This window comes from Xylocopa sonorina, chromosome 13 (assembly GCF_050948175.1).
Source record: "Xylocopa sonorina isolate GNS202 chromosome 13, iyXylSono1_principal, whole genome shotgun sequence".
NCBI classification, from domain to species: Eukaryota; Metazoa; Arthropoda; class Insecta; order Hymenoptera; family Apidae; genus Xylocopa; species Xylocopa sonorina.
In genome coordinates, this window is record NC_135205.1 from 1,356,906 (window position 1) to 1,384,749 (window position 27,844).

A 27,844-nucleotide genomic window follows, 5' to 3' on the forward strand; every position below is an offset into this window, starting at 1 on the left:
TTCTTTTACCGTGATTGAGTATAATATAAGTATAATAACAACTTCATACATAAATAATGGAAACAATAATAATCACAAAATAACGCCATTTTTTGCTAATATAAAAATACATTAGAATATTTATCCCCTGCATCAGTAAAATTTCTCTCTTATTTGCTAAGGACGTATGTAGCTTTATCATTACATTTTCTATACACTATCGTCGGTGTATAAAACTTATTATCTTGTTTCGGGCTTGGAAAATGGTTGCAATGAACCTGGTTGAACCCATGATAAACCAAGTGCTTTATTTTCTTCTTCCTCTTCCTAAATTACGTGTATGTAATTATTAAAGGAAATAATTCTGATAAGCAAATAAGCAAATATGTTTTAATGATTAAAGAATTTATGGTTCAGTACCTTGGGTTCATAAATTTCTTTCTTAATGGTGTCATAAAGCTCGCTAACGTATTGACTGAAAGTAATGTAGTGAGGATCGTCTACTGTAGATGCATTATAAACTCTATTTAAACTTTCTCTCACGCATTTTTTTACACGATCTCGAAATGCCTCAAAATTCTTCTCTAATCTGTAACATAAATGTAACATGTAACATTTGCGAAACAAATGGTTCGTTCGCAAACTCGATGTTGACAAGTCAAATGGTTCCTATTGTATACGTACAAATTAGATGCTTCTTGATTTATGGGATTCATTTTAATATCCACTTTTGTAAATATTTTTGTTATAAATTGTATCAACTGCCAAATTCTATTACTTTTTCTCCATTCAGGGAATCCCCATAAAGTACATAGTTCTCCAGATTCAGGGTCGATCAAAGGGTGAAAAACTGGAGTTTGAAATATAACTTGCTACAATTTGTTTAAAATGTAATTATAATGAATTCTTAATTTAAATATTATGTATCAAGAATTGAAGCCTTACAGGACATCCTCCATCTGGAAAGTTTTGCGGAAGTGTAATAGTAAATCTGAAGATTCCTCCTTGATACATTCCTTGCCTCACAAATTGTACTCCAAACCATACTAACAGAAAATGAAATCGTTATCGTAGTTTAATAAATTACCATTGCAAGCGTATGTATGCACAAAAGAAATGTGACAAACAACAAATCATGCACATATTTACATGTAAACCATTATACAAGACCAAGTCAGGACAAGCAAGACCTAAGAATCAATTCATGTTTGACTTAAACAATTTAAATGCAACTTTTCTTGCACGTGAGATGCATCGAAAAGAAAAAGTGATCTTTAATTATTCTCATTACTTACGCAGTGAATTTTGAGCAGATGGTATAACGTAAATGCCCTTCAGATTTTGTGGACATAACATGTTACTAATTAAAAAAAAAAAAAGGAACAGCTAGATCAGTTTTTATTCATTTCAGACATTTTCACAATGATATGGCTCATTTGTTGCAATAATGATATTATTTTGATATAGCTTCATAAAAACACTATATTTAAATGGCACGCAGGTATAAGATACTAAGATACTAAACTGTGACAAATGTATCGTAATATTGTTATACAATATCGTAAAAGATCTAGTATTGTCCACCTTAGAGGAATAATCAAAGAATATCATGTTCTAAGTTGTATCGTAATTGCAGCCAGTGAGCAATGTGTGATAATAACTTACTATTCCGATAATATATTATACTCTTGCAAATAAATTGCATACTCCTTATTTGTTTGAGACAGAATTGGTCTGTCGATCATTTTCACAGACATACTCAGTTGAGAGTCTCCGTTTGTATTCAGTGGCAATAATTTTCTAAACGAGCCTTGTCTTTTTAGATTTTCATCATTATTAGTATCACCCTAACGTCATTGAAAAAGAATTGTTACTTTTAACTGCTTCCGTGCATTCTCCACATTGGAAGAAACGATTTCATTACTTCCTTTTCCACTTATTACCTGTGTTCCTGACATAACGCGATATTAACAAGTAAAAGAAACAAAAAAGAAGAGACAATCGTTCAAGTAGTAGTTGAAAATTTTAAATAACAAGAGATACGTTTCATTATTTTACAAAATTCTAACAGACAGTTTTATTGTAGTAACGTCAGGTGATCCGTTTTATTCCTCACTGTTTATTACATATTTTCCTACGATGCTTCATCTCATAGCAATGAGCGAACAACCATAGACAGAGTCGACTGTAGAATAACGTTCGCCAACAATGAAAATCAATAAATATATGTATACATATATATGCATTCAGAATGCAAAAATTTTTAAAGAAAACAATCTAAAATTCAGAAACTGGTATTATATAAAAGTATAATAATAAAAGTAAAGTAAATTGCTGTTTTAAAATTATTTAAATTGGAAGCATACTTTCAACGAAATTGTTAACAGTACTCTTACTCCAGATGATAGTGTGTAATATCTAGATATCATAATACATATTTACTTAGACTATTTTTTGTTTGCCAAGTTATATATGCACATATACATGGGGATACCTCAGACGAGTAACCGTCTAGAAGAATTGTCGATGTAACAGTCGATAAAGAGGAACACGAAAAGGAAGGCGAAAAGATTCGCAGCGAACAACACAAATAACGCCGATAGGTTCTCTACAATCTCTGAAAAAATCCGGCATTCCGTCTTCATAACATATATAATCTTTGATTAACATCGAAGTCTGACAACTGTCAAATGACAAGTTTGCTTCAAATATTACGTTTCAAGGATTGAAATGGCAGCAGAGATAAAACCCGCACCGGGCGTAAATCATGATAAATTTAGTACAAGCCGGAAACCGATACTTTTATCGAAATTAGAAGGATGTAATGATGATGTTAATGCAGCTATTATTATACCGCGAGAGGATGGTGTGATTAGTGTATGCGATGACAGGTAGGCGAGAATTATACTTGAGCTTTAATAAGACTAAATTTTCAGGCTGTTCGTTCTAGTAAGTAGTTGAACATTTTTTCCACCTGATCGGTTCATATTGGAAAAGACATATATTTTACAGAACTGTTAGAGTATGGTTGAAACGAGATTCTGGCCAATATTGGCCAAGTATCTGCCAATACATGGCTGCTGGTGCAACATCTATGCATTATTGTATACAGACGAGACAATTATTTGTTGGTTTGGAAAATGGAACCATAAATGTACAGAATATATATAATAAGTAGCCAGTTCGAGGATTACTAAACTATTTTCAAATCTATATGCTATGTATTATTTGTAGGAATTCATTTTGGAACAAGACTACAATCGAATGACTGCCATGCGTGAATATGCTGCGCATCAAGCAAGAGTCACAGGTGTTATATTTGCTGTTAATTGTGAATGGGTTTTAAGTATAGGCAGAGACAAAATGTTTCAATTGCATTGCTCAGAAACAGGACAAAAATTGGGATCATATCAAACAGATGCATGGTACACTGCTTTGCAGTATCCTTTTTTCCTGCAAAATGTCATTCGATATAAAGTTTTATCTAAAATCAATGCCCTCACTTTCTCTTTCGTCACCTTAACTTGTTCAGATTCGACACGCAATCAAAACATGCTTTTGTTGGTGATTATTCTGGGCAAATAGCAATGTTGAAATTAGATACCAATGGCGTTACATTAATCACTACATTAAAAGCACATACAGGAAGCATTCATACATTAGCATGGGATTCTGAAAAACAGCTTCTATTTTCTGGAAGCTTTGATCAAAGTATTATAGTGTGGGACATTGGAGGGCGTCAGGGTACAGCGTACGAATTACAAGGACATCAGTAAGCTAGTCACTCTATTATGAAATCTATCCTTAATCAATATTCATTTTATATCTCTGGTCATAATTTTATAGCAACAAAGTGACAGCATTGTGCTATGCAAGTGCGGAACGTGTATTATTATCTGGAGGAGAAGACGGTGTAATTGTATGTTGGGACATGGCTACAAATAGAAAAGAGACTGCGGCATGGGTAGAGTCCGATACGTGTCAGGTATGTAATTTTAATTTCACGCGAAACGAGTCTTTATTCTGTACACATAAATATTCTAACAAATTCAGGCTTGTGGGCGACCATTCTTCTGGAATATTAAAGCAATGATGGATCAACGACAGTTGGGTTTGAGACAGCATCATTGTCGTCATTGTGGCCGTGCACTGTGTGCACGATGTACATCTCAACGGATACCAATACCAGCGATGGGTTTCGAGTTTGAAGTTAGAGTGTGCGATCAATGTCATATTCAACTTAAAGCTGCAAAGTAAGTGGAAACGATTAATCTTATTTAATGTCGCAATAGTACACGTTATAGGAATATTTTATTTATACTATGCTGTTAATCTAGCCAAACATCCTTAGCGTCTTTCCATGATGCAAAACATAATGTGGTTGGAATGGATCTTGATGCTCCTAGACGAAGATTACTGACTATCGGTCAAGATCGTCTTATCAAGATCTGGGATATTTCTGCACTTCTTCAATGAACTTCCAAATATGTTTATTTACAGATAATGAAACTAATCAAATCGTAAGATATAAGAGAAAATACTGTCATACTTCGATGTAAAAGTATAATATCCAGGACCTATTTTTACGACCATTATGATACATTTCAAAAATCAGTTTATGTAATTGTATAAGCAACTAGGTTTTTATATATTACGATTTGCTTCTTATACATAAAAAACTCTGGAACTCTAACACATTCTGCAATACCAGGAGAGAGATAGGATACTTATAAAAGGCAAGAAAAAGATAGAAAGACAGAGAACTACATATTGCAAATACTTTTTCAGCAGAGAAATGATAATTTAATAACTTGTTAAGCAAAAAAGAGAGATTATACTATAGTTTATTTTTGAAATTTCGTATTTAGTACACCATCAGATTTAAAAACGACCAAAGTACGAATTAATAGATTATTACATTCGGGTCTCGATTTGAATTCGTTATCAATATGTTAGAACGAGTCGTTACGTTGAGTCGGAATAAACAGGAAGGGATGATTTTATTGCTTCATTTACGCGTGTTTGACGTAACAGCTATGAATACATTATTTTTGTTGCGAACGAACAAAATGTAATTATTAAAAAATACACAGCATCACGCGACGTTATAATTCTGAGCTTTGAAGTGTATACTAGAACTGAATTGCACTTTCAACCGATTGGCAAATGATAAAAACATTGTAATATATTTTGTATAGCATGGAAGAGGAAAGCAAATTATCACCTTCTAGTAACACTTTGCTAATAGGCAATATTAACTTTTCCAATATACGCACTGCAAAATTATGTTAATGATTATAAATCATTTAATACAAAGGTGTGAAAAGTTTGGAAGGTTATTTCAAATTGCACACCGATTTAAATAATAGTAGCTAGTCGTTGTCTCTTTATTGTATTCCTAATTATTTAATATTATAGTTCCTTGTATAAAAGCAATTGTAAAAGTACGCTATCGTAAGAACTGATTGATTTTTCGCTATCCCGTCGATTTCTCCAAATATTTAAAAATAGGTACAGATTATGCAAAAATAATAATTATATACACAGTAATAATATAATAATAATTTCACATTATTTCTTATGCGAACGTGATTTAATTCTCGTATTATTGCAGAAATGATAAGGTTTCTCAAATTTGATTAAACAGTACAGTCAAAGTTATAGCCATGCTACATTTTTACAGAAGAACTACAATGTACAATTTGAACAAAACCCTTTGTACTAACTTTTATCACCTTTTCACGAGAATCATACTGTAGTTCAATCAATTTCTTTGCTTTATTTCTTTTATTGTACTTATCCTATAAATTTATTTAATAGTAGCATGCATATCTTGTACCTGAATGTGTTTATAATTTTCATCATTATATATTAGTATACTTAATATTATTGATTTCTCTACTGTAATCAATAATTAAAGTAATTACAGGAAAAAACCTTACATTTACTATTTTACCATGTTAAATTGAATAAGTATAGAAACATAATATGTGCAAATATCTTGTTCACTACTAAATTTATTTTTACTTTAGATGTACCCTTTTAGAATCATTTGTGGAGTCATATAGTACATATTAATGTACTATAGTATGAGATATTAATTAGTATGAGATATATACAAATTGATTATGCAGTCCAAGAGCAAAGTGCTGATCGTTTGAAATATGTTCACCGCAAAGCAATACTCTAGACGCAGATGTACAATCTGTCATTACTTTGTCACATTATACGATAGTAACATTTTATTTAAAACAATAGTTTGTATATCGTTGTATGTACATTACAAAACATCCGCCGACTACATAATTGATACACGAAAAAAATCAAAATCATTTGAAACATTTTTACTTGGCAACAAGTTCGTGTTTCTTTTTAGTATTAACATAACATAACAATGCAATATGGTATATACATATATTGTTGTAATTTAGTATCGAATTAATCAAAATACCTATAGAAGGTTGATTATCGAATCATGTTTATATTACATATAAAAAATATCATTTATAAAACTGTTAATTCGTAACGTGCTTAACATCGTCGGAATTGTTATTGTTGCAGAAATTTTTAGTACTTCGCATAGTAACGTGTATGCAAAAATGTTACAAAAATTACAATATATATATACATACAACGTTCTTCTGTGAAATTCATACGAGATGAAAATATATTTTCAATGTAAACTGCGATTCGTTTGTCTATGTGCATTTTATGCGTGTGCATGTTATATGTATTCGAATGAACGATCAGAAAAGAGTCACAGAGAAATTGAAAATGCCTTGAGTCTCGGTAGATGGAAATTTCTCGATCGATAAAGAAAGCGCAATATATATACGAAAAGGGACTAAAGGAAATCGGTGACATTAATTATCATGGTTACCATCGCGGTAGCGCTGCAATCTAATTCCGTCTGAATCGGTAATATCACGCGCGGCGGGAGAATGATAACAGTCTGTGTAGGAGAAATTCTCATGAAACGAGAAATCTATATTGTACTTCGTCTGTGACCACAGACCGCAACGAGTCGCAACGCAACAGGTTGCAGGTACGTGAATAAGTGTTTACGGCGTGTGATGTCATGATCGAAACGAAATAAAGGATCGAGGAAGGTACAGGGATCTTTAAAGCGGATGGGAAGATTAGAGTGGTGCAGGAAAGAGGATTTGATAGTCAGGGAAGAGGCACTGGTAATGTATAGCGGTTGGTGGGGTATCGTGTAGCCGAGGCCGGTTGTAGTCTAAGTTGAAGGTAGTTTTTCCACCTCTTTTAGCAGCTTCCACCTGGCACGCCCGATTCGAACCGAAACTCCCCGAGTGGACGCGTTAATGTACCGGTCACCGTCGTGGCCCATTCTCTGGAACAATTACTGTTGCTTTTCGTGTTCCAATTCATAAAACAGTTCGCGATCTTTTCTCTTTTCACGTTCGTCGCTTCTGCACGGACGCGAAGCTTCGACGATCTTCTGTAGTCACGTCGGATATGAAAAACACTCTTTACGTCGCGTTCGAAGTGTAGTGCAGTGCTTCTTAATGGAGGAGTGTGCCGACATCGTGTAGCCGCTTTCGTCGTGTTTCTCGCTACTCGCACAAGGTATGAGGTTTCAATTTGTTGAATTCCTTGAGAACATTCTTTCAGTGACCACCGTTCCACTTTATTCCAATAATATTCCATTTAGAAAGACTAAATTCTTTTTTCTCTCAAACGATTATATTTCGTTAGCAACGAGTCTTATTTCCTCATAGATTAGACGGAAATATTACAGGTTATACGTAGTTTTATTACAGTGGTGTTGACAAGAACCTTCGATCATGTAACTATTGCCGTTTATTTCCTAAAGAGCACGTGAGTCTGAGCAAGTGTTGCGTTCGTAACCAATATCCAAAGTACATTGTAATTTCGAATATAATCGAATATCGCGTAATTTAATCATTAGCTAGCATGGCTAATGCGCGTACGTGTATCCGTCAGCTTTAAAGCGCGATGATGTATAGACAGAGGAGATAAGGCTGAGATTCAGATAAAAGTAATATCTTACGTGTGTTAGATCCTAGGCTGTTTAAATTTCATCAATAAGCTGAACTGTACGCTATGAACCAAGCCTTCCTTTTCATCGGCTAAGTTTCAAATAAACTTTATTTGGTGTTTCTTTTTTCTGCCGCGAAACAATGATTAATTGAGGACATGTGGGAAACGATGTTAGAACGTAACTTTTTTTTCTTTTTTCTCGAACAATAAATACGCTCGTTTCATTGTATCGAACCGTAAGAGAAAAAAATCATTTGAACGTGAATAGAATTAGAATAAATATAGAGCATAGATACGAACGTAAAAAAGGATCGTCGTGCAAATGGTAAAGAATATTGTTAGGAAACAAGAGTTGAAGTTGTGCGGAAAAATTCACAGAACTTTTATAAAGATCGATAGTTTTCACGAGTTTTCATAAATTAAAGTTGCAGAGGTTCGAAACGTATAATGTGCAGATAGTATAATACATGCGTCGTACTCAATCACCCGTTGATGTCTCCTGCACGAACGCGACGTTTTCGTGCTTGATCGTTTTCCGGGTATAATCAAAGACAACGATAAGTTCTGATTTTCCGTTCTTCGATAGTAGGATCGGTTTTTGCTTCGATTTCTCAGATGGATCGAACACCATGATTCGTCGTGAAAACAGGGGGAAAGGGAATGACAGAACGAAGAAGAAAATTATGAGAAGCAATGTTCGTCGACCTAGAAGAGTTATTCGTGCGAGCATAATCGAAGCAAATCTATCTATTGTTTTTAAACCGGAATTTTGTTGCGAACGATTTGGTCTCATTTGGATACCTTTTGCACGATTCGATTCCAATGGACTCGGTTGGTTTTCTTAGATAATCGTTATACACAGCCGCATAAGTTTAGCGACAGGTTGATACAGTTACCCGATAAGAGAATAAAGATAAATCTCGCGGTGAGAATCCTCGTTGGATGTTCTTGAAAGGTGGCTCAGTATGGTTCAGTGGTAGCAGCAGAAACTACCTAACCCACTTTTGCGAACAGGTTTATGCTTGTGCTGCTTCCACTGTAACGGTGATCGACCAGACATCATCGTCGCACGCTGGAATGATTTTTCTTCGAATAAATAGATAAACGTAAGAGCACTCGACTCTTACCGGCAGGTATCTAGACCAGCTAGGTACCTACTATGTTATACAGAGACTCACGCGCATTGCTGGAATTCCCTTTTTCATACAAACTTCTTTATGTTTGTTTCTTGCATCGTACAAAGTATTATCAATAACACCGCAACATTCAGCCTGTCTCTTGCCAGAGAGATGTTTCCCCTTTCATTTTGTCGGTGAAATAAACGAAAAGGAAGAGCAGCAAAAAGAGAAAACAAGAGAAAGAAGAAAAGTTTTATTTTCTTTCAGGCGGAGTGCCGACAACCACGACTTGAGAAATGGTCATCGTCACGCGGGTAAGTATTAATGCAACAGGTTGTCATTTCGCGTATCTTGTCTATTGTGCTAGTTGATTAGTAAATTGATATAGATGCGTAGAGAACAAACACACATGCACGCACGCACACATACGCGAAACACAAAGCAATCTGGAGTGTGAACGTTATTGCGTTACCGGTTTCCGGCGTTGTGTGTTTTTCAAAGACGGTCAGTAGGAATCTGTGACAAGTGAAAATGACACAGACCGGCGACCATTACCAGATTCTTTCTCTTCATGAAAAGTCATGCTCGGGGGATACGCGTCAACATTAACAGCGTCAAAGCTTCGCTTCAGTTTTCTACTCGTTGATTAGATTTCTTTACTTCTCGTGGATTATCTTTATCACACGTGGATCAAGGCTACGAGATTAGAAATTAATGTGCTTGTTTTAAATATGACGATAACCAACGGTTGCTCATGTCCCTTTCAAGTAGACAATGGTTGCGAATTTGCAAAAAAATACAGACATCCTGATAAGTATGAAGTTATACAGCTTACAAGTAAAGCGAATGCAAAATCGACCTATTTAGAACTGTTTTACTGTGGAAATTATTATCCGCGTCTTCCGCCTCTTCATTTTCCGCGGATTGTCGATAAAAAAGGAATACGCCTTCAGCGAAAAACGGTACGCTACTTTGAGCATTTGCCGGTGTAGCAAACTGTCCCAGCGTTTAATCGGTTTCTGGATTTAAAAGTTTTTAACGCCCAAGCATGAATTTTGATGGTCAATGCAGAAAAAAGGATCACTGATCAAAGAGTGAGTGAGTGAGTGAGTGAGTGAGTGAATGAGTGAGTGAGTGAGAGAGAGAGAGAGAGAGAGAGAGAGAGAGAGAGAGAGAGAGAGAGAGAGAGAGAGAGAGAATAATTGGCCGCAACATAGATCGAGTCGAACGGTCAGTTAATTAGGCATAGTTAACGGTCCTTCATCACTTCGCGAATGCCCTGTACAGCGGCTTAGCATTTCGCGCGAACGAACCAGCCGTCGTATAACGGGACACGAATCGTTTTACTGGACACGCGTTTGTACCCTCGATCGTATTCTATTCTTTCCCTATATTACACGCACACGCTTCTGCGTCATTCTAGCGTTCGTTGTCGGGTTGCTTTAGCTTTTCATCCATAAAAAGCACTGTACGGGAAGCTTCGAGAAATTACTGTCGCACAGATCTTTTGTGACACAAAAAGGACATCTAATGGAGCGTAAGCGTTGTGCATATGACGTGGTACAGGGCAAAAGAAGCGTCAGGGTTTTTCGTAGTCGTGAATAATCGAAAGTAAAATCAACTGACGCAAGAAGGGTGGTAAATTGAACGGTGGCTCGTTTCGATTATAACGTGTAGAGCGAGCTGTTCCGATGTTGTTCCGGTGAGGTGAACAATCGGAACGTATACGAATATCAGGCACAGTCTGTGCATTCGTATAGACGCAGGGGTTCTCAAATTGAGCGCTTAGACATCTCGGAATGCCGCGGCAATAATATTTAATTTTCACTAAGATTTCGAGATCTAATAGTAGAATCCGTTTTCATAACACTGCAACGGGCTTAAGTATTCAAACCGCTTTAAGGATAGGATTTGCCACGACATTTCTTTAGCCCGTCAACGGTGCTGCGGCGAAAAAAGTATGAGAACCGGTGATATAGACGACGTATCCACAGAGCATACAGCTAGCCTAGAGGTTCTCAAACTTTCTTTCAAGTGGAACGCGCTACGAATAACTCGCCAAATATCGCATTGATTTTCTATGTTTCCTGAACACAGCCGAATCACCGATAAACGAACGGTTGATCACTCGTGTTTAAGGAAATGTCTAGGGACATTCGGTCTTGACCAATTCCATATACACTACCATTTAAAAGTTTAAGTGCACGTTTATTAGTCTTGTTAGAGTCAGCTGTCCTTGCGGAGAATATTTTTTTATTTTGTCAAATATTTTAGCTACTTGCCACATCGTTACAAACATTTGAACATTAGAAACCTATGTATGACTTAGTGCTCTTTCATGAGAAAAAAACAGTTTTTAAATATACTATAATAATTTCAATAATGTTATCTTTAGTTTTACTTTAATTCGAGTACTTTGATATAACAGAGAATAATTAAAAAAAACTAAATTATTGAGGCAGATGTTAATAATAATAATAAATATTATGAAAATGTGACTCAACTATTTACTTTATTTACCTTGTTGTATATAATTTTGCTTCAATGATTCCGCTGTGAAAAACTCGCTGGACTATAGTTTTCATTTAATATTTTTTATATAAGTATATGCTGCGATTATGCTGTAAAATTTCTTCGTGTATTCATTATGTCAAAGAAGCGAAGAACAATACCGATTTCATACTAGACAAATCATGTTAAAATAACTTAGAATGATTAAAGTATCTTCTAAAAAATAAACGTTCCAATATATTATCTCCTAAATGTCTTATTTGTTAAAATAATAATTCTTTTCCCTTTATAAGTATTTTACGTAGCTTTGAGAATCTTGATATCGTTTTTGTCGGCAAACTAATGCAAACTACTATCAGCCGACAAAATTGAACCTACATTATAACCGAAGCTACAACATTATAAATTATGATAGTACAATGACCTGATATTAATTATAATTGAAAAGAACTTATGTCTTTTAATTACGTATATCCATACATATATCTGGTTCAAAAAATTACTTCAATTACTTTTTTTTTGTTTTTTTTTTGCAGGGTTAAATCAAAATTTTAGAAATCTTGGTTCATACATTTTTTAGACGTTTTATATATACATATTATTATAATGTATGTATACTACTGCAAAATTGTTTTTTATCATTTACAAATATTTAATATTGTGAATGAGTTTTTTAAATCTAAACCAAGAGATTTAATCAGTAATACTAGTCAATTCAAAGTTGTCAATAAAAGTTATTACTAATGTTAACGGAGATTGCTTCATAGACACGAAGAAAGTATACGTAATACTGATTTTACATGGTTTTACTCTGGCACAGTTCGAAAAATTCCCCCCATTACTTTTTTTATACTTTTTTCTTGTTTTTGCAAGGTTTTTTAATGAAAAATTTTGAGAACTCTGATACTACTTTCATACATTTTTAAAATGTTTTTAGGCTATAAAACATTGAAACATTTTTTTAAATATTTTTATGCTTCCAGTGAAGATTCTCAGAATTTAAAACGTGTACGTTTGTTGTCAGACAAATAAAATACAAATTCTATGTATGTTAATCAAGAATGTTAATGGATTTATTTTTTTATACATTGGAATTATAATAAAAACACAAATTTGAATTTTTTTTTTACACGATTTTCTTGGGAATGTGTCTACCGTGAAAAACAGCTTCAAGTGTACAAATTTTCAATGTTCGCTTAATATTGAATGTGGATGTGGCAAAACATGCATTTCGCGTATGGTCTTTCCAATAGGAAAAATTGCGGAATTTTTGCTCGCATCTATGAAAGAAACTCTGTTGATATTAGTAATAATTTTTTTTGTTGACAATCCTGAATTAATATGTTTCCTTATATCCAATGAAGAAACTTATTCGCGACATGAACACTTAGTAAATGATAAAAATTAATTTTGCGACGAGTAGTTTAATTACAGGGTCTGTGTTAATACGACATTTTTAATAGCTCTTGGTGAATACTTCAAATTTTTAAACTCTTGGACTCATTTTTTTAACACCTCCCATATGTATTAGTAACTTTCATAACTTACATCTTTGTTTAATTATAATATTAAACCTAATTAAAGATTATTGAGATAGTTGTAACATGTTTACACCGTCAGAGGGACTTTGATACTGTAAAATATTAAAATCTGCAGTGTACTCAAACTTTTTACTGGTAGTGTAATTTGAAATTGCGGTTTAAGTATAACTGTGCGACACCCTTATATAGAAAAGGATCGACAGTGATGGTCGTGGACTAGATAAATTTCGCCTGAATTTTGATGCATCTTAACTGTATTATGCAACTGATTCTGTCTATACGGTCATATGCAAGTGTTGCCCATTGTTCTTGAGAACATTCGAAACGTAAGCTGTAGGGCGATCGAACGTCAGAAGCCGGAATAATACTCGTCTACTTAGTTAATTCTATTACCAGCTATGCACGCTACTACCTAGAAGAACAAAAAAGACAATCGGCTGTGAGATAAGATCGACGTGATTCGTGAAAAGAAAAATATTTCGCTGCAAACGTGGTGCAATTACCATGGCAAGATTTAGTGGCAGTTATCGCATTCAAATGTTATTCAAGTAGCTCGTTACTTGTGTCGATTAATCCGTGCGGTTTTTAAGTTATGAAAAAAATTTTCATAATTTGTTTTTTATTTACGATATTACCTAATGTCTGTTTGATACGTTTCTCGAAGTACGATTCACAGGAACGAACTTTTACCGATCGTTTCCATCCTCTTCTCTTCTACCGTTACTGTTACGTGTCATTGCATTTCGCGCCGCGTGTTCGAATGTGCGAATCGTGATCTTTCGTAATCGTTAACACAAACACAGACCTAAAAGGCAAAAAACAACGAGAAGGAAACATTTCGTTTTAACACTCATTGTGCGTTAGGATAAGTAAAGCAATTTTACCGTTTATTGTCTGAAAGAGAAACGTTGCCACTTCGGTGAAAAAATTACGTTCCAGGGAGATTACATATGGATCGAACCAATCTCAGGGAGAGAATTTGACGTTGCGATCGGTGCACGGGTCATTTCTGCGGAAGGAAGGCGTATTCAAGTGAAAGACGACGACAACAAGGTAATTGATACTTAGTTCTTGTGCTGGTCGAATTACTTCACGTGATACCTATACAGATTTCGGGTAACGCGAAAGCGCGGCAGACGCTCATTTTCACAAGCTTAACCTGGAATTTTTAGGAACAATGGCTGACTCCCGAGAGGCGAATAAAAGCGATGCATGCCACTTCTGTGCAAGGTGTAGAAGATATGATCAGCTTAGGAGACCTCCATGAAGCAGGAATTTTAAGGAACTTATTAATTCGTTACAACGAGAACCTCATATACGTAAGAAATTGCTGTTACACCAACAGCGTTTACGGCAAACCGGACAGTTTAACTTATCCCTTTTTCTTTTTTTCTTTCTTTCTTTTCTTTTCGTTATACAGACCTACACTGGCTCTATTCTAGTCGCCGTTAATCCGTATCAAATATTGCCTATTTATACCGCGGAACAAATCAAACTGTACAAGGACCGTAAAATCGGAGAACTGCCACCACATATATTCGCCATCGGGGACAACAGTTATGCTCATATGAATCGATATGGCCAAGATCAGTGCATTGTGATCAGGTATGCCTGTTTTCTCTATCTTCCACCCTTTCTTTCTTCTTCTCTTCTCACTTCTGTAGTTTTTAATACAATAACGATTTGTCAAATCTACGAATATGTGTGTCTTAGTGGCGAAAGCGGAGCAGGCAAAACGGAAAGCACAAAACTAATTTTGCAATATTTAGCAGCGATTAGCGGCAAGCATTCGTGGATCGAGCAACAGATTCTGGAAGCGAATCCGATCTTGGAAGGTGAGCTTCGCTTACATATTAAACGTAGATAAAAGTTTCTGACAACCTCTTATTGAGATATTTTCGTTGAATAGCTTTCGGCAATGCGAAGACTGTGCGGAACGACAACTCGTCACGGTTCGGAAAATACATCGATATTCATTTTAACGAGCAAGGGGTAATAGAAGGGGCGAAAATCGAGCAATACTTGTTGGAAAAGTCGCGAATAGTTTCGCAAAGTTTGGACGAAAGGAATTATCATATATTTTACTGCATGCTGGCTGGTCTTTCTAGAGAAGAAAAACAAAAGCTAGAACTAGAAGATGCATCTTCGTATAAGTATTTAACAGGGGTAACGTAATGATTTTAGTCAAGCGAAAAAAAATACAGCGGCTGATCAGGTTAATCGGGATCTTGGTTTTTACCTTCCAGGGTGGCAGTATCACGTGTGAAGGCCGTGACGATGCCGCTGAGTTTGCCGACATCAGATCCGCCATGAAGGTTTTACTATTCTCTGATGCAGAAATTTGGGAGATACTTAAGTTACTCGCTGCCTTATTACACATGGGAAATGTCAAATACAGAGCTACCGTCGTAGGTAAGATAATATTTGTAACCGTAATTTTCACGATACTAAGGCTTGCTCGAATTTACGTTTTGTTCTTCCAGACAATTTGGACGCTACTGAAATACCAGAGCAGACAAATGTGCAGAGGGTAGCGTATTTACTGGGCGTGCCTGTTCAGTCTTTAATAGACGCTCTAACTCGCAAAACGATATTCGCTCACGGTGAGACAGTTGTAAGTAACGAGTAAATTCGCGTTACGTTCCAATATTTACATGGCCATGCGTAGAAAATGTTGCCATAACAATCAACGGGATGTTAACCCTTTTCTAGCTGACTATAATTGTCTGACGTGTGCGTAGGTTTCCACGTTATCCAGGGAGCAGTCGGTGGATATTAGAGACGCGTTCGTTAAGGGAATATACGGACGGCTGTTTGTGCACATCGTGAAAAAGATCAACGAGGCGATCTATAGGCCTAAGAACATGTCCAGGAGCGCCATTGGTGTTTTAGATATCTTCGGATTCGAAAATTTCAATCACAACAGCTTCGAACAATTCTGTATTAATTATGCCAACGAGAATCTGCAACAATTTTTCGTGCAACATATTTTTAAACTCGAGCAAGAAGAATATAATCACGAGGGTATTAATTGGCAGCATATCGAGTTTGTCGATAATCAAGATGCACTCGATCTGATAGCTATCAAACAATTAAACATTATGGCTTTAATCGACGAGGAATCAAAATTTCCGAAGGGTACGGACCAGACGATGCTAGCCAAAATACACAAAACGCACGGGAGCCATCGGAACTATTTGAAACCAAAATCGGACATCAATACATCCTTCGGGCTGAATCATTTCGCCGGAGTCGTATTCTACGATACCAGAAGCTTCCTCGAAAAGAACAGGGACACGTTTAGCGCCGATTTATTACAACTGATACATATATCGTCGAACAAGTTTTTGCAGGCTTGTTTCGCTGAAGACATAGGTATGGGATCGGAAACCAGAAAAAGGGCGCCCACTTTGTCCACTCAATTCAAAAAGTCTCTAGACTGCCTGATGAAAACGTTGTGCAGTTGTCAGCCTTTCTTCATTAGGTGCATCAAACCGAACGAGTACAAGAAACCGATGATGTTCGACAGAGGTCTTTGTTGCCGGCAACTGAGATATTCCGGCATGATGGAAACGATTCGAATACGTAGAGCCGGTTATCCGATCAGGCATTCATTTTCGGAATTCGTCGAGAGATATCGGTTCTTGATTCCTGGTGTACCACCGGCGCACAAGGTTGATTGTCGTGTGGTCACGTCAAAAATTTGTCACATAGTTTTAGGAAGATCGGATTACCAACTCGGGCATACAAAGGTGTTCCTGAAAGACGCTCACGATTTGTTCTTGGAACAGGAACGGGATCGAGTATTGACGCGAAAGATTCTAATATTGCAACGCAATATACGTGGTTGGGTTTACAGAAGGAGGTTCCTTCGCATGAGAGCGGCTGCTACGGTTGTTCAAAAGTATTGGAGAGGTTACGCGCAACGGCAGAGATACAAACGCATGCGTGTTGGTTACATGCGACTTCAAGCGTTGATCCGATCGCGAGTATTGTCGCACAGATTTAGGCATCTCAGAGGACATATCGTCGGACTTCAAGCACGCGCCAGAGGTTATTTGGTACGGAAAATGTATCAAAAGAAACTCTGGGCGATTGTCAAGATACAGGCTCACGTTCGACGATTGATCGCGCAAAGGCGTTACAAGAAGATCAAGTACGAGTATCGGTTGCATGTCGAGGCGTTGAGGCTTCGAAAGAAGGAGGAGCGGGAATTGAAGGATCAAGGTAACAAACGGGCGAAAGAAATCGCTGAGCAAAACTATAGGGAACGGATGCAAGAGTTGGAGAGGAAGGAAATAGAAATGGAACTGGAAGATCGGCGAAGAATGGAGATAAAGAAGAATTTAATAAACGACGCGGCTAAAAAACAAGATGAACCGGTCGACGACAGCAAGTTAGTCGAAGCGATGTTCGATTTTCTGCCGGATTCGAGCAGCGAAGCTCCCACGCCTGCCAGGGAAACATCTGTCTTCAATGATCTACCCGCACCGAAAGCGGACCAACAAGAGATCATCAGCCCCGTTCAAACAGCGTCCGAAGACGAGGAAGATTTATCAGAGTTCAAGTTCCAAAAGTTCGCGGCGACCTATTTTCAAGGTAATATCACGCATCAGTATTCGCGGAAACCATTGAAACACCCGTTGTTGCCTCTGCACACGCAAGGAGACCAACTGGCCGCGCAAGCGTTGTGGATCACTATACTACGATTCACTGGGGATCTGCCTGAACCCAGGTTTCACACTATGGACAGGGACACGACTTCGGTTATGTCAAAAGTGACAGCGACACTCGGACGTAATTTTATACGGAGCAAAGAATTTCAGGAGGCGCAGATGATGGGCATGGATCCGGAGGCATTTCTCCGACAAAAGCCAAGGTCGATTAGGCATAAACTAGTTTCGTTAACCCTGAAGCGGAAGAACAAACTAGGCGAGGACGTGAGGCGGAAGTTGCAAGAGGACGAATACACCGCGGACAGCTATCAGTCCTGGTTGGAGGCGAGGCCTACTTCGAACCTTGAGAAACTTCACTTCATTATAGGCCACGGAATTTTACGCGCGGAACTGAGAGACGAGATATATTGTCAAATATGCAAACAACTGACGAACAATCCTTCCAAATCGTCCCATGCTCGTGGCTGGATACTGCTCTCCCTTTGCGTCGGTTGTTTCGCGCCATCCGAGAAATTCGTCAATTATCTGCGAGCGTTTATCAGGGAAGGTCCACCCGGATACGCACCGTACTGCGAAGATCGGTTGAAGAGAACGTTCAATAACGGCACTCGAAATCAACCGCCGAGCTGGTTAGAGCTTCAGGCGACCAAATCGAAAAAGCCGATCATGCTACCGATTACCTTCATGGACGGTAACACTAAGACCTTGCTCGCTGATTCCGCGACCACCGCGAGAGAACTTTGCAACCAGCTGTCCGATAAAATATCGTTACGCGATCAATTCGGCTTCTCCCTTTATATCGCTCTGTTCGATAAAGTCTCCTCGTTGGGTAGCGGCGGAGATCACGTGATGGATGCCATCTCTCAATGCGAGCAATACGCAAAGGAACAAGGTGCCCAGGAACGAAACGCCCCGTGGAGGTTGTTCTTTAGAAAGGAAATATTTGCGCCCTGGCACGAGCCGACCGAAGACCAGGTCGCTACCAATTTAATTTATCAACAGGTCGTCAGGGGCGTGAAATTTGGCGAGTACCGTTGCGACAAGGAGGAAGATCTGGCGATGATCGCCGCTCAACAATATTACATCGAATATCACACGGATATGAATGTTGACCGATTGTACACACTTTTGCCGAATTATATACCGGATTACTGTTTGACGGGTATCGATAAAGCGATCGACAGATGGGGACATCTCGTTCTGCAAGCATATAAGAAGGTGACCGCGTTAAAAAAAAAAAATATTTCTACTATTACGACATTTTCTACTCTTGCCGTTATCTAAATCGATCTTCACTTTCTATTCTTTCTCTTACAGAGCTACTACTTAAAAGAAAAAGTACCTGCTTTACGGGTTAAAGAAGATATCGTCGGTTATGCCAAGTTCAAATGGCCATTGCTTTTTTCTCGCTTTTATGAAGCGTACAGAAATTCCGGCCCGAATCTACCGAAAAATGATGTTATTATAGCCGTGAATTGGACAGGAGTTTATGTCGTTGACGATCAAGAACAAGTGCTCCTCGAACTATCTTTCCCCGAAATCACTACCGTATCTAGTCAAAAGTACGTTCCCATTGTTACGTTTTACAATTACTCACGTTCGTCTACAAACTGTTTATTTTTTCTTTTTTATTACATAAGTGCATCATCTTCTTTTGTCACCATTTTTCTGTACAATGTTTGTCGTCATTTCTAATTTGTAATTTGACTGTCGCACAGTTCAGGCGCTGACAATTCATTATGTACTGTGCAAGTTCAACACGTGTTGCACTGTATCCAGAATTTCGAAATTTTTTTATTGCACGTCGTACATTTGCTTCGCTACAAGACAAATCAAAAGATCTACGTCATTTCCTTTGAGAGTCCGTGATAAAATAGCAAAATTCCATAACGAATTGCACAACAGTTGAGTCGTACGACAATAAACGCTAATCAAGAAAAATAGCGATAAAATAAGTTGGTACCTTTGTATGAAGAAAATATCGTACTCTAGGTTTCTTCTTTCATTTACGACCCCATGGCTATTTTCAGAACGAATAAAATGTTCACGCAAACATTTAACTTGTCGACGGTGCGTGGAGAAGAATTCACTTTTCAAAGTCCAAACGCCGAAGACATCCGTGATCTGGTGGTGTACTTTTTAGAAGGCCTGAAAAAGCGTAGCAAATACGTTATCGCTTTACAAGATTACAAAGCTCCCGGTGAGAGTTCGTCGTTTTTGAGTTTCCAAAAGGGGGACCTGATCGTTTTGGAGGACGAGAGTACCGGCGAGACCGTCCTTAATTCGGGATGGTGCATCGGCACCTGTGAGAGATCGGGTGAAAAGGGTGATTTTCCAGCCGAGACAGTGTATGTGTTACCTTCGCTGACGAAACCACCGAACGATATATTGGTAATACAAACGTTACGTTGCGTTAGTTGGTACTCCTATACCAACCGATCAAACTTGACAGTTAACTCTGTTTTTCAGTCTTTGTTCAGTATCGAAGGGTCAGAGAATGGACGTAAACTGTATCCACAGCAAGTAAACGGAATAGAACCTCGCGATAAGCCTCACACTCTCTTGGAATATGCAATCGATCATTTCCGGTAAATGCTTGTTCGTAAAGAATCAAACGTTAGGAAAAGTTAAAAAACTAAAGTTTAAATCTTTGGAATATCATACGTTTCACGCCTGTTTCACTAGTGTTAGAGTATTCTATACAGTGAAACCCTCCTACAACGGGATTAATTCGTACCGTGTTATAGGAGGATTGACTGTATGTTTTACACCACTCTACAAATAATCTAACTTATTACCTCTGTTTTATAAATGATTTTCTGTTAATCTGCAGTCTCACTTTCCTTGAACATTGAAAATATTAGGGAGAATTAGGACAGTTAAACTAGAAGGAAACTAAAACTTAAACTAGATGGCAAATAATGTTCATAATAATGAGAGAAGCGTTCGATTTGTTGCAGAACACCGCCGAAGAGGACAATGTCAAAGGCGCTGACTCTGACTGCAGCGCGGCGCGGCCATATCGACGAGTTGTGGCATCATTCTAGAGACCCGATCAAACAACCCCTCTTGAAAAAATTGATATCCAAAGAAGAATTAGCTGAAGAAGCGTGTTTCGCTTTCAATGCGATCTTGAAGTACATGGGTGATCTACCAACGAAAAGGCCACGTATCGGGAACGAGTACACCGATCTTATTTTTGATGGTCCTTTGAAGAATGAAATTCTTCGAGACGAGATTTATTGTCAAATCATGAAACAACTAACCGACAATCGAAACAGATTGAGCGAGGAGCGTGGTTGGGAGCTGATGTGGCTCGCCACTGGTCTCTTTGCTTGTAGCCAAAGCCTTTTAAAGGTAAAATACTGTTTACATTTTAACGCAAACCATAACTATATTTTATATTTTAATTATACCTTAGTTATAATTATTTAGTTCTTAATCTAAAAATCCCTAGTTAGATTCACGACGTTCATGTGTTTTCGACAATACTATCTATTAATTATTTCTATTCATTGATAGGAATTGACTCTGTTTTTACGTACAAGGCGCCATCCTATATCTCAGGACTCTCTGCAAAGGCTACAAAAGACCTTACGTAACGGCCAACGAAAGTATCCTCCGCATCAAGTAGAAGTTGAAGCTATACAGCACAAAACGACGCAAATATTTCACAAAGTCTACTTCCCCGACGATACGGACGAAGTGCGTATACTTTAAATGGTTATTTTTACAATTTTATCCATCTTAAGAGCAACAACATCGAGTCAACAACAATCATACCCCGTTGCGTTATATGCGTAGGCATTCGAAGTGGATTCGTCGACGAGAGCGAAAGACTTTTGTCAAAACATTGCGCAAAGACTAAACTTACGATCAGCAGAAGGATTTAGCTTGTTCGTAAAGATCGCTGACAAAGTAATTTCCGTTCCGGAGGGCGATTTTTTCTTCGACTTTGTACGACATTTGACCGATTGGATAAGAAAGGCTCGGCCGTCCCGCGATGGTATGCTTTTTAAATATTTTTAGACAGAAGTAATGGAAGAGAAAAAAAAAATCGTGAGATTCTCTATTCCTTACATAGGTGTATCGCCCCAGTTCACATATCAAGTGTTTTTCATGAAGAAACTATGGACGAACACTGTTCCCGGTAAAGATAGGAATGCGGACCTCATCTTCCATTTTCATCAAGAACTTCCTAAATTGTTAAGAGGTAAAAACCATATGCAATGTTTGTTTCTATTATGATTACACTGGCTAGCTCGTACATGCAAGACATTTTCGCCTGATTTCTTCTATACACTTTTATACTCAACTTTTGTAGGGTATCACAAATGTACCAAGGAAGAAGCATCGAGATTAGCAGCGTTGGTCTACAGAGTTCGTTTTGGTGAGAGTAAACAAGAACTGCAAGCAATTCCGTAAGTGAATTATATATTGTGCACGTATTGCACATATATACAAGACTATGTATATTTAAAGAATTTAAATAATGAAAACTTTTCCAGGCAAATGTTACGAGAACTTATACCTGGCGATTTAGTGAAGATACAAAGCCCTAACGATTGGAAAAGATCGATAATTGCTGCATACAATCAGGATGCTGGTATAGTGTTACATAAATAATCTTTAAACAGATACTTTGCCTTCATATTATATGTATATTAATTGCAACGGAAATATTTTGTTATACAGGCATGAGCCCGGAAGATGCGAAAATAACATTTTTGAAAATAGTATACCGATGGCCGACCTTCGGTTCAGCATTTTTCGAAGTCAAACAAAGCACGGAACCAAATTATCCAGAATTATTGCTAATCGCTATAAACAAACACGGCGTGAGTCTTATACATCCACAAACAAAAGTGAGTAAGCAACATCATTCTTAATGATCACTCATTAGCCAAAGCTGACAAAACACCTCTTATGTTAAATATCTTTGTTTCTAGGATATATTAGTAACGCACCCTTTTACCAGAATCTCAAATTGGTCGTCCGGTAACACCTACTTTCATATGACAATTGGCAATTTAGTGCGAGGTTCTAAATTATTATGCGAAACCTCGCTCGGGTACAAAATGGACGATCTCTTAACTTCGTATATTTCATTAATGCTCACAAATATGAATAAACAACGTACGATACGAATAAAATGAACGCGATTTTACTAGACTATTTATATTGATTCGTGATCGTTACTTATATATATAAAAAAAAAATCATACAAGTAAGATAGAAGAATAAAATGATACAGAAAAAGAGAGGAACGTTGGACAGTTTGATAATTTAAAAAATTTTTAATTGTTATTTACTAGTACTTTTCGTTGTCAGCGAACATTTTGTCAAGAGTTTTCGTAATTATAATACGTTCAGGACAAAAGTGAAATTTACGAAACACTCCTTTATCGTTACGAGCAGATTGTTCGATTTCACGTAAACGTTTATTGTTCCATTAAATACTTACGCACTTTTATAGAAAATTATAGATTACGCTAGTTTTTTCTACTACAATGACCAACCCATGTGTCGCGTCACTTATGTAGAAAGAATCGACAGTGACCCGTAGATGGATCACGTCGGTAAATAACAGCCTGATTCGATGACCCATTACTGGGCCTCGCTGTCCTGAACATGACAGCTATGCGCAAAGTATACCATTTTATAATACGAAATGTGATTACATGATAAGCGCGATAGTGAATTTTCTATAGTAAGGAATAAAACGTTTTATACAAATGTTCTCGTTACAAGTTTTATAATTTATATATACATGTGGATTATCATTTCGTAAACTCGTTATGTTGCAATGTTGAGAGCATGGAGGGAATCATAATGCACGTGTACACAAATAATTAGTTTAAAAAATTGTATATGATTTATTTACAAATAAGATTTTCATATAGTTTTGTAAAATATTGCTTTATTGCGTAGTGGATACAATGAAAGAATTTCACGTCCAAACGTATTCTATCGTCTCAAAATGGAGACAGAACGGGATGTATAATTAAAGTGACGTGTGATAAAGTATGAGAATGTGTATTCTATGTTGGCGACAAACTATTTAAAAATTAAAATCTTACATTCGAACGTATGTATACCTAAAATAATATTTCAATGTAACGAATCGCAGTGATTATTCAATAATTATCCGTCCACTGATATATGTAAGGATGTAATTATTATTAACTCGCAATTTATTACTGTGAATAAAGATAATCGTGTTTTCTTCAGGTACTTGGTGCAAATTTTAATCGTGGGTAAATTCCCATGGTATACGCGTACCGACATTCCTCTCGTACAATGGATCTCTTCAGGAAGACAATTCCCAAAGTGATCATATCTCGCTTCCTGCTGTAGATAATTGTATTCGATGGTATCTAGGAAAAAAGGTTGTACCGATTCAACCGAGTTGAGAAGTCAAGAAACGAATCATTTTTAGCCGATTATTTTTACTTGAACAAACAAAATTGTTGTTTCTTCCTCTCGCAACACATTTAGGTGAAATACTATTAGAAATAATAACGCGACATTGACATTTCTCGTACCCCATATCTCCGAATCTTAGGATTTGGAAATAACGTATAGGTGATGAAGTATAAAGACTTTATTGTACAAATATTTCCAATTTATTGTAAAACATAAATAGACACAAAAACGTATATATTTAGTTTCTGTTTTTTCTGTCAATCATTGGAAATGTATCGATACATATCGTATTCTCGCGAAAAAAACAAACATATAATTGTTTCTGTAAATGCTAACAAGAGAATTTCGAAAAACCAATATATCAATGGGTAGTGAGATTAATAAAAAGCGTGCGTAATATTTATCTATGTTAGAAAAGCGATCGACGGTTTCATTGGCGAAATAATACAAATTGTAAAAATAAATAATGATCGGTAAGGTAAGGTCGTGAACGTTGAGTTAGTTGGCGCGTAAAATCAATCGAAATAGTGTGTTGCAGGATCTTCACGATTCGTTTCTCCAATATATTATATATGTATATAGTGCAAATGGCTTTGCAAAATTAATGTTCCCGTTTATTTGCAAATTTACCTACGTGAGTCACGCATTTAATATTTCATAAATTTTCCATTAATATTTTCTTTTCATGTGTAACATGACGTACGTTCTTTCTGAAAAGTTTAATAAAGATGAATATAAAATTAAACAATAAATATTCGTTTGTGTGAAAGAAGAGAGAAGGGAAGGTAATGGATGAAGGTATCCCCGTTAGCTCGCAAACAATGACTTCCTTCGGACATTTGAAAATTTGCCCCGCATACAATTCAATTTGTATCTTAGCTTTCCTCGGTAAATGAGGATAGATATCATTAAAACCGGTCAACACGAACGCTATGAAAATGGGAAACCATACAAGATTCCTTTGGATGACGAATCCGATCGAAGAGAAATGCAGAACCATTTTCAGCGATCAATACAGAATTGGAAAATTTAAGCCGTTAACGTACAATTCGATAACAAGTCGAATACGACACAGAGGGATGCGTAATAGCACTGTGTATGATTTTGTAGCATTTAACGAGAGAACAAATTTTCAAATTTCTTTATGCTCCCTTTATCCACCTCTTCTTGTCGTTTTACCGAGTAATTAGCTAAATATTCACATTCGTAAAAAGCTCTTAATCCTAATTGTCGCTATAAATTCTAATCCCTGTGTGTAATTCTGTATCAACACTTAAAGCTAGCAACCTAAATATTTATGAACATAGGGAAACGATTCACGGTACGGCATGGCGCGGGCACGGCACGGCACGGCTTCGTACGGCACGACACGGCACGACACGGCACGGCACGACACGGCACGGCACGGCACGGCACGGCACGGCACGGTACATTGTACGTATCCACGAGAGAGGCAACGTAAACGGTTGCTATGTGCTGGTTTTCGTATTGTCTAAGCTCGTTGTCGCGGTATCGACTCGGAGTAACAGGTCTTCTTTTCCTGCGTACGTGGTCGCCGAATTAGAATCGTCGGTGACCGGCACATTATCAACAGAAACCGGAATTTTTCGGTTTGGTGAGTGAACGGAAACAGCGTTCGTCTCACTAGCTCGTAAACTTTGGTGATGCGCACTGTAATTGTCTAGGAAACATCAGAGACCCGACTGGGGCGGTTGATGCGTGTTCCAAGGAACATCCGCGATAGCGGGTGGCATGCTCGCCTGATTGTGCATGGCGCGCGGCGCTCTCATAATTTCGTCCGCGGGTGGACAGTGGGGCCGAGGACCGGGTTCTGGTGTGTACGTGAACGTCAGACCGGTCGCGTAGATGATACCGTCGTTGCGGACTAATGAAACAGGGACCTGTGTCGGCTGCCGCACCCAAAGCCATTCACCCCTGAACTGCGATATATCGGGCACTACGCAAAGCATGCTTTCCTGACATCTGTACATAGTCTCCGCTTCAACATCACCGAACCATACCTGAAGATTTGGCGTGAAATTGTCACCCGTCAACTCTAGCATCGCTACGTCCCCACCTCCGTTCAAGTGCAAACTATGAACCAAAGGTACCGGAGTTACCGGCGACCTTACCGGGCCCATGCCCTCGAAAAATTGGTACTCCGCCTTGTCGGTACTTATTATCGTCCAGCAGGCACCGTCATTAATCATTTCTTTGTTCGCCTCTTTCGGGCACGGGGTAGCTTGGAACTGAATAATGCGCTCTTGAGATAAACAGAGGTACATGTGGTCCGTGTCTTTCATGTAAAACGCACATTTGTGCAACTGTGAAACTGGATCGTCCGCTTCCAGGCTAGCCATCTGTTTGTCCACCTTCCGGATTACTAAACGCGGAAGCGCCATTCCCGTTACGGAACATACCAATTTCACCGTGCTACCATAGTGCACGTATCCGTCTCGCACTTGAAACTCCTCCGACTCGCTTTCGTTGTCGTCCAACAGATGTATTGTGAACGCTCCCCACTGCGTCGAACTCGCGTGAAAATTTCCGTTCTCTACGTGGAGGTAACGTGTGCTAACTGTCTGCGATCGTAGTCGATTGAACAGCGCGACTTTTGTTCCGCTTGCTATACACAAATCGGCGTTTTTCAACGATTGCTTCTTCTTCGACGGTTTCGATATCACTTTTATTCGTTTGCTGTGAAACACGCCAATGTCGTGTCCACTGCCGTAAAACATTTTCACCGAAAGCATAAAGTGCTTCCTCTTGTCCGAATCCGAAATATAGAGTGTCTTCGCGGCGCAATACTGTTTACCATTATTCAGATCAAGTTGTTGCATGTCTTGATCGGAATTACCGATCCCGATAAACGCGCAAAGCTGAGCGGACTGTTCGCTCTCACCCTCGCGTAGCATTTGTTCTTGCCGCATTCTCCATCCGTCACCGAATAAATAAATACATGGTGGAGGGCAAAAGAATCGTTTCTCGTTACCATATGACTTTTGCGCAACCTTCGCGTGAAGTATTACGATAACCATGTCGCTTCTATCGCGCAAATAACGTTCCATTGCTTCACGTGTCAACCTTTGATCTTGATGATCCGGTCTATAAACACCGGATCCGAATCGAGGATAAACCGACATAACCGATGTTGGCGAAGGAGGAGATTGCATTCCATGCGCCATCGTCGGCAAACCAAACTGGTGTGGCATATTTAACCTCCGTTTCGATCTCTCCACTATACAACAGAGTCGCTAGGTTGCTTCTAAACTATCCTTCTTCTCTGTGCATGTCATAATTGCCTCTGCCCATTTACCTGAAATAAATTACAACACAGTCAATTACAATTGGTATCACTCGCTACTATCAGATTTGCTATTGCGTAATTATATGTTATTCCAGGACTGAATTCTTTTTCAAAATTATTATCTTATTAAAAATGCAAAATGCATGTAATGCGGAGAACTGAAACGATACATATACATATACATATACATATATATATATATATATATATACATATATGTAGTCTCTTCATATGCGCATAAAAGTGTACAACTTTACTCAT

At 37.7% G+C, this 27,844-nt stretch overlaps 4 protein-coding genes across 15 annotated transcripts in view; 2 read left to right on the top strand and 2 right to left on the bottom strand.

Annotated features, from left to right (window-relative positions):
- LOC143430180 (protein crossbronx homolog) lies at positions 1 to 11,252 on the bottom strand. Of its 2 annotated transcripts, none has more exons than XM_076906214.1 (7): positions 11,241 to 11,252; positions 1,923 to 2,113; positions 1,645 to 1,826; positions 925 to 1,025; positions 664 to 829; positions 400 to 568; positions 1 to 306 (listed from the first exon to the last, which is right to left on the bottom strand). In XM_076906214.1, the coding sequence occupies exons 2-7, from the start codon at positions 1,935 to 1,937 to the stop codon at positions 220 to 222; spliced, it is 720 nt and encodes a 239-aa protein (XP_076762329.1). In that variant the 5' UTR covers positions 1,938 to 2,113; positions 11,241 to 11,252; the 3' UTR covers positions 1 to 219. The 2 variants fall into 2 exon arrangements, with proteins under 2 accessions (XP_076762329.1, XP_076762328.1); XM_076906213.1 differs by lacking the exon at positions 11,241 to 11,252 and adding an exon at positions 1,275 to 1,339 and having other exon boundaries at positions 664 to 851.
- Positions 2,549 to 5,184, top strand: Wdfy2 (WD repeat and FYVE domain containing 2). The gene is made up of 7 exons (XM_076906211.1): positions 2,549 to 2,870; positions 2,992 to 3,133; positions 3,214 to 3,419; positions 3,512 to 3,751; positions 3,826 to 3,964; positions 4,033 to 4,232; positions 4,317 to 5,184. Exons 1-7 carry the CDS (start codon positions 2,710 to 2,712, stop codon positions 4,453 to 4,455), a joined length of 1,227 nt encoding a protein of 408 aa, XP_076762326.1. The 5' UTR covers positions 2,549 to 2,709; the 3' UTR covers positions 4,456 to 5,184.
- Positions 4,239 to 27,844, bottom strand: part of Su(h) (recombining binding protein suppressor of hairless) — a 25,609-nt gene continuing 2,003 nt past the window's right edge. For 4 of the 6 annotated variants that reach the window (XM_076906207.1, XM_076906209.1, XM_076906206.1 and 1 more), the window contains one exon: positions 23,703 to 27,592. In XM_076906207.1, the coding sequence (XP_076762322.1) occupies positions 25,968 to 27,488 (1,521 nt within the window). In that variant the 5' untranslated portion in view covers positions 27,489 to 27,592 and the 3' untranslated portion in view covers positions 23,703 to 25,967. Of the gene's footprint in view, positions 4,252 to 23,702; positions 27,593 to 27,844 lie in introns of those variants that run through there. The other 2 variants (XR_013102610.1, XR_013102609.1) reach the window with 2 other exon arrangements.
- On the top strand, positions 6,950 to 24,509 carry Ck (unconventional myosin-VIIa ck). 6 transcript variants are annotated; one of them, XM_076906196.1, is made up of 22 exons: positions 7,011 to 7,166; positions 7,250 to 7,569; positions 9,390 to 9,436; positions 14,114 to 14,227; positions 14,347 to 14,493; positions 14,595 to 14,779; positions 14,888 to 15,009; positions 15,084 to 15,340; positions 15,421 to 15,586; positions 15,658 to 15,788; positions 15,916 to 19,068; positions 19,168 to 19,412; positions 19,881 to 20,241; positions 20,320 to 20,438; positions 20,811 to 21,207; positions 21,373 to 21,555; positions 21,655 to 21,856; positions 21,935 to 22,063; positions 22,175 to 22,271; positions 22,359 to 22,456; positions 22,546 to 22,715; positions 22,800 to 23,070. In XM_076906196.1, the coding sequence occupies exons 3-22, from the start codon at positions 9,419 to 9,421 to the stop codon at positions 23,004 to 23,006; spliced, it is 6,501 nt and encodes a 2,166-aa protein (XP_076762311.1). In that variant the 5' UTR covers positions 7,011 to 7,166; positions 7,250 to 7,569; positions 9,390 to 9,418; the 3' UTR covers positions 23,007 to 23,070. The 6 variants fall into 6 exon arrangements, with proteins under 6 accessions (XP_076762312.1, XP_076762314.1, XP_076762310.1 ...); XM_076906197.1 differs by lacking the exon at positions 7,250 to 7,569 and having other exon boundaries at positions 6,950 to 7,024; XM_076906199.1 differs by lacking the exon at positions 22,800 to 23,070 and adding an exon at positions 24,082 to 24,509 and having other exon boundaries at positions 7,009 to 7,569.

Coding starts and splice junctions, on each gene's coding strand:
- Ck (XM_076906197.1), top strand. Junction 15,010..15,083: donor AGCGAATCCGATCTTGGAAG/GTGAGCTTCGCT, acceptor TTCGTTGAATAG/CTTTCGGCAATGCGAAGACT. Junction 19,413..19,880: donor ACTACCGTATCTAGTCAAAA/GTACGTTCCCAT, acceptor GGCTATTTTCAG/AACGAATAAAATGTTCACGC.
- LOC143430180 (XM_076906213.1), bottom strand. Junction 1,026..1,274: donor ATCTGCTCAAAATTCACTGC/GTAAGTAATGAG, acceptor ATTTTCTGTTAG/TATGGTTTGGAGTACAATTT. Junction 569..663: donor AATCAAGAAGCATCTAATTT/GTACGTATACAA, acceptor TTTATGTTACAG/ATTAGAGAAGAATTTTGAGG.
- Wdfy2 (XM_076906211.1), top strand. CDS start 2,710: ATGGCAGCAGAGATAAAACCCGCACCGGGCGTAAATCATGATAAATTT. Junction 3,134..3,213: donor TGGAAAATGGAACCATAAAT/GTACAGAATATA, acceptor TATTATTTGTAG/GAATTCATTTTGGAACAAGA. Junction 4,233..4,316: donor ATTCAACTTAAAGCTGCAAA/GTAAGTGGAAAC, acceptor CTGTTAATCTAG/CCAAACATCCTTAGCGTCTT.